Source organism: Balaenoptera borealis (assembly GCF_965194805.1).
Source record: "Balaenoptera borealis genome assembly, chromosome: 7".
Classification (NCBI taxonomy): domain Eukaryota; kingdom Metazoa; phylum Chordata; class Mammalia; order Artiodactyla; family Balaenopteridae; genus Balaenoptera; species Balaenoptera borealis.
This window is the reverse complement of record NC_138864.1, coordinates 24,835,707-24,841,636: the sequence shown is the minus strand read 5'-3', so window position 1 is coordinate 24,841,636 and position 5,930 is coordinate 24,835,707. Positions and strand designations below refer to the sequence as shown.

The 5,930-nt window shown below is 42.5% G+C and overlaps 2 protein-coding genes across 12 annotated transcripts in view; one reads left to right on the top strand and one right to left on the bottom strand.

Moving 5' to 3' along the window:
- The window catches only part of PHTF2 (putative homeodomain transcription factor 2), a 125,527-nt gene extending 125,233 nt beyond the window's left edge, over positions 1–294 (bottom strand). For 5 of the 9 annotated variants that reach the window (XM_082399341.1, XM_082399342.1, XM_082399346.1 and 2 more), the window contains exon 1: positions 16–294. In XM_082399341.1, coding sequence (XP_082255467.1) covers positions 16–279 — 264 coding nt within the window. In that variant the 5' untranslated portion in view covers positions 280–294. The remainder of the gene's footprint in view (positions 1–15) is intronic. The other 4 variants (XM_082399345.1, XM_082399349.1, XM_082399348.1 and 1 more) reach the window with 4 other exon arrangements.
- A 134-nt stretch (positions 295–428) lies between these two features.
- TMEM60 (transmembrane protein 60) lies at positions 429–4,538 on the top strand. Of its 3 annotated transcripts, none has more exons than XM_082399420.1 (3): positions 429–738; positions 981–1,099; positions 3,845–4,538. In XM_082399420.1, the coding sequence occupies exon 3, from the start codon at positions 3,895–3,897 to the stop codon at positions 4,294–4,296; it is 402 nt and encodes a 133-aa protein (XP_082255546.1). In that variant the 5' UTR covers positions 429–738; positions 981–1,099; positions 3,845–3,894; the 3' UTR covers positions 4,297–4,538. The 3 variants fall into 3 exon arrangements, with proteins under 3 accessions (XP_082255546.1, XP_082255545.1, XP_082255544.1); XM_082399419.1 differs by having other exon boundaries at positions 911–1,099; XM_082399418.1 differs by lacking the exon at positions 981–1,099.
- The last annotated feature ends 1,392 nt before the right edge of the window (positions 4,539–5,930 follow it).

Genomic DNA, 5,930 nt, shown 5'->3' with positions numbered 1-5,930 from the left:
GATGCCGGCTCTTACCGTAGGAAAGGGCGCCGCGCCGCTAGGAGGCGGCTGGAGTGCGCGCGGGAGACACCGAGGCAAACGCCGCCGCCGCCACGGGAGCCTGACGAGCCACAACGAAGCAACCCTCCGGCGCGCTACCTCCAGAACCGTCGCCCCACCCCCTCTCCCGCAGGATTTTGCGCCGGAGCCTGCAGTCTCCGCGCGCTGGCTGGGAGAGCGAGAGGAGGGGTAGGGCGCCCCGCGGAGGCGGGGCCCAACGCTGGCAAGTCTGATTGGCATCTGTGGACCCAATGGAACCACGGACACTCCCGGCTATGCTTAGACTGACTTTCCTCCTAGCCCGTAGCGGTAGAGAGGCGGGCCTACTGGCTTTTTTTATTGCCGCCTTTTTGACAAACCCGATCGCACGGAAAAGTCGGTTGGTTTGCACTGGCGGCCAAATGGTCCAATTACCGCAGGGAAGGGGGCCTCTGAACACAGATTGGCGTTCTCTCTACCTATAGGATAGGCCCAGGGCGGTGAGACCCTGCCCCGGATGTGGGCGCGGCCCCGAGGTAGACCTGAGAGCGCTTCCACTGTGGTTGTTGGGAGAGGCGGAACTGAGATCTTCTTCTTGATTATCATGTGACGGGTTCTGGATTTAATGGGGGAAAAAGCGTGGAAAAGGCCAAGGATCCAAACTGGCGAATTTCCTAATCTTCGCGCCCCTCTGCGCTCTCCAGCCAGCGGCGCTGCCAGGTGAGTCCGGGGCTCCAATGAGCCGGCATCCTCCGAAGTGCACTCGCCCCCCGCGCCTCCCACCCCCCGGTGCCCTGGCCTCCCGATGCTTCCGTGGGCCGTGTCGCCGCCCCTCATCCCCTCACCCCCTCACACTCCCGGTCCCAAACGCACATACACCTCTTGGCACCAGGATTCTGTTTGCATTGTGGATCATATCGTACAAGAACTGCGTTCAACGCCAGAATATACTGGTCCCACAGTGCAGAATGGGGGGAGTCCGGATAGGGCACCGCTGGCGGACCATCGGCATTCGAAGACGAAGGGCAAGGATAGTTTAGGAACGCCCTGAAGTTCTGAGACAAGTAGGCCCGATAATCAGGTAAGTGTAAGCAGAACGCTATTCCTTTGAAGGATGGTCAGGTTGGCCAAGGCTGTTGCAGCAGGAACCTTTAGAAAGTGACTCATTGTTTAGAATAGTTCTGTATTGGGGGCCAATTAAGCAAAACTGTCTTCGGGATGGGGCGAGTTCACTGGGAAGTGTACTGGCAGTCGCGAGAGAAGGGAAATGGGAGATGGTGTGGCAAGCACCATGGACAAATGATCGAGTCCACACACCTGGTACCGAGACGGTGAACTGTGGGCAGGGGCCTTTAGATTGCCATTTAGGGGAAGCGCAGGTTTTAACAATGGATAAGGAAGCATATACTTAACTATCTTGCAGGTGCAAGAAATAACCACCTCAAATGAGAAATACTTTAGTTGAACAAATTTTTGTTTTGGAGTATGCAGCTCCCTCCACCCTGCCCCCCACCCCACCGCCCTTCTTTAAGAAGAAAGAAGAGTACTAGTAGGAAACAAATATAATAAGTTAACGGAGATTTATTAATAAATTAATGAAATCGGAGTTGTAGGTCATCACTGAATCCCAGCATCCATAATCCTTCAAGTGTCATTTAAATATCAACAGAGTGCTTCCCAATCGAGGGCATTTTAGTAAAAGTGCATACAAAAGTTTGTTGCATCCCACATAATAGAACTTGTAGCCACAAGACTGTGTTCTTTGCAGCCTTTTCACCTCCAGTCTTCAAGTACCTGTGTTGAATGCAGCTCCCTTCCTATGACCAATTGCTACTCAGTTCTTTACAGAAAAAATGAAGCTTGACTCATCCAGTGGCTGGCTGATGGAAAAGTTACGTTTAAGCAACTGTATTATTGTAAACCTTTTAAAAGTCCATAAACATAGCCAGATCGATTGGAAATGGGAATTGAGCAAATTCAATTTACAGTGTGAAACCCATCTGTAGTTACTAATCAGTATGTACCTCTCCACCTCTTCTTCCAAAGTCAGTCCCACATTCCACTATGGCAGCCTCTGGCCGGGAAAGGAGACCAGCACGGAAAATGCCTTCCTGGGAGCAAAAGCATCTGTTTTTCATACTGCAGTATGAAGTATCTGCCAGCCAAGTAAACAAGTTGAGTGCAGGCAGATGGGTATAAGGGAAAGAAGGGAGCTAGGAGACTCATAGGTCACTATTGAAATAAAACAGATATATACTCTTGCACCATGACAGCCACCCACTGTTTGAAGTAGTAGAGATGTAGCAATCAAAGTTAGTTCTAAAATATAATTACTTAAACATGATAGTCTAGGGCATTTGATTTATCTAGCCAGTTTCCTCACCTTTTCCCTGTTTCTTATCTTCCTGCATTTTTACTCCTATCACCCATGCTTTTGTTACCATCCCCATTACCTTCTGATCTTTTCCTGTTGCCATCAAGTGTCCTCTCTCATCCTCAGTCTGTCACTGCCCAGTGGCTTATTTCCCTCTGTTTATAATCATACTTAGATTCCTCCTTTACTGAAAATTTCTTCTTGATCCTTCCTTTGTCATCCTTATTGTATGTCTGACCTTTCATCTTCTTTTCTCCAAATGCTTCAAAGGGATAAAATGTTGTCAACTTTGCATTTCATTATCTTCTGTTAACTCCTCACCCAACTTCGTGCAGCCTGGCTTCTGATTTCCCATTCTATTTACCCTTTTCCAAATGGTCACAAGGTTGATAAAAAAAACTTGAGTAAGTATGGAACATACTGTAAACTTATATGTGAAGATTAAATAAGTGCTTATACCTAAGTATTATAGATGAATGCATTCCTATCAAAATTCCAAGTTTTTAAGAATTAGTGATTTTAGCATTGAAAAACATGGAAGGTCAAAATAGTAGAAAATATTCTGGAAAAGAAAATGGTAAATAGGTACTAGACCTCTCAGATATTAGAACATATCCAGTAACAGTCATACAGTACTAGTACAAAACAGAAATATAGATCAGTAAGACAAAATAGGACTATAAGAAATAGCCCCAATTAAATCACAAAACATCAAAAGTTTTTAAAGTGGTTTTGATTATTGGATAGCAAGTAATAAAAAAGCATGATCGATACCACAAACCAAAAATATAAGTATTATTAAAAAACAAATTTTTAGACTAAGAAAACAGGTATTTGTAAGACCTTTGAGAAAATTTGATTTAAAATATCCAAGACCCATAGATTAAGCTATGTGAAAATCCAGTGTTATCAATGTGTTCTATATTATTTAACCCAATGACCTCTTTAAAATCATAATTCTACTTAATGTCTTAATTTTTTATTAACTGTTTCCTTCCTATTAATACTCTCCTCTCTTGGCTTGATACCACCCCTTCCTTTTTCACTTTGATTTTGAATGCTTTTTCTTAGTATTCCTTGAAATTGAATGAAAATGCATAGGTGTGCAAGTGTACAAAAAGGGGTTAAGAACATCTCTTAGGTGCAGGAAAAAGATCATGAGTGTCTGGACTTGTGTGACAGCAATGAAAAAGAGCAGACTGTTCTTGAGACATTTTGAATAGAGCTTACACCCAGTGGATATACTAAAAATTGTATTTTGTCACAGCTACAAGGGGTGATGGATATGTTGTCAAAGATGGCTACAGGTTTTATAGATGATGAAAGTAAGACTGGTAGAATGTTTTCAAAATTAGGAAATCTGTAAGTGGGAAAGAGCCAGCTTTGTAAACCAGGAATAGAAATTTTTTTTTCTGGTATCAAAACAATCTTGACTTTTTTTCCTTCTCTTAGGGTATATTTCCCTTCTTTCGACTCTGCAACAGCCTCTTTAAACTGTTTAAATGAGAATGTCCTTGGCTCAGAGAGTACTACTCACCTGGCTTTTCACATTACTCTTCTTGATCATGTTGGTGTTGAAACTGGATGAGAAGGCACCTTGGAACTGGTTCCTCATATTTATTCCAGTCTGGATATTTGATACTATCCTTCTTGTCATGCTGATTGTGAAAATGGCTGGGCGATGTAAGTCTGGCTTTGACCCTCGACATGGATCGCACAATATTAAAAAAAAAGCCTGGTACCTCATTGCAATGTTACTTAAATTAGCCTTCTGCCTTGCACTCTGTGCTAAACTGGAACAGTTTACTACCATGAATCTGTCCTATGTCTTCATTCCTTTATGGGCCTTACTGGCTGGGGCTTTGATAGAGCTTGGATATAACGTCTTTTTTGTGAGAGACTGACTGCTAAGGACATCATCTCATTTTATTGCTGTTCAACAAGCTATCATTAAAGTGTTCTGAATCCTTGCAAGCTTGAAGAGTGCCAGAGAACTGAGAAAAATATCAAATGTAATTTTATACTGCTTCCATAAAGTAGTCTTGGTGAATCGTGGACTTCTAGTCAACCCAAAACTTAATTATTCAATATTTGAGTTATTAGTACCCTTATTGTCCTATGTAAATAAAGTTTGTTTTGGATCTTATTTTTCTACTTGACTATTGAATAATCTGTTTTAAGTATGTGATCAACATTTAAAGTAAATATAAAGCCTTTAATCTACATATTTGGGTAGAAGTTTAATATATCATGGCCCCACTACTACCAAAGTAAATAGTGCTTCTCGATTATGAAGGAAAAACACAGTTACTGAAATAATTAGGGGTGCCACTTCATGTTTACATTCAGAAAGAATCTGAGAGTTCGACAGTTTTTAGTTTTTTTTTTTTTTTGACTGCTTTGGGTCTTCGTTGCTGTGCGCGAGCTTTCTCTAGTTGCGGCGAGCGGGGGCTACTCTGCGTTGCAGTGCGCGGGCTTCTCATTGCGGTGGCTTCTCTTGTTGCGGAGCACAGGCTCTAGGCCTGCGGGCTTCAGTAGTTGTGGCTCGCGGGCTCTAGAGCGCAGGCTCAGTAGTTGTGCACGGGCTTAGTTGCTCCGCAGCATGTGGGATCTTCCCGGACCAGGGCTCGAACCCATGTTTCCCGCATTGGCAGGCAGATTCTTAACCACTGCACCATCAGGGAAGCCCTCGACAGTTTTTTATCTAGGCTGAGTTCATTGTTACCTCTGCCTTCAATTTGAAACAAATAAATTAGAGGTAGCATATTAAAACAGAGCAGAAGCTTGCCTCTTTCTAATGTTAGGGGAACTATACATCCCAGTTATGTCAGGAAAGTCCAGTTTATGCCTATTGTCCTGGGGTCTCAGGGAGTTAGTTCCCCTTGCATTCTTAGAAGTGTCCTGGTTTGAAAAATTATAGATCACCCTACGAGGGTACTTAACCAATTCCAGTGAAGTGTAGGTGGCAGTACTTACAAGAATTCCAAAGGGTCTTAAGTGTCTTATAACCCTAAAGCAGGGTCAGGGTGATGTTCTTGCCCTATACAGCCCTCACTTAGCTTTGGGAGTATCTAAAGTACTATTTTGTTCATTTAAAAAATATCTAACAAAAAAGTGGTTTCTGGTTGCTAATACTTGAGAGGATTGCTTAAATATAGCATTTTGGTCTAGTTCTCCTTTGTAAAGACAGATAATATGACAAAGTTTCAGCCACAACACTACAAATTAATACTGCTTAACTCTTTGTTTGAAACTACAGAGGTAGGGTAAATAAGTAACAAACTGATCAGTTACAAATATTTCCCTGTCTTATAATTGGTATATATTAGTATTTGGGGTATGTAAAAATAGGATTAAGAAGGATAGTTAATATGGGGAACATAATGTTCCAAGACTTGATCAGGTATTCCTAATTTAATTGAGAGATCTAAACTATTTGGTCACTGGAATCTATTATTAATACATTCAAAGCAGAAGAAAGCTGTAATCTCTGTGAGAAACCAGATAGGAGGGTTTTGTAGTTTAGGAAAACCTGTAT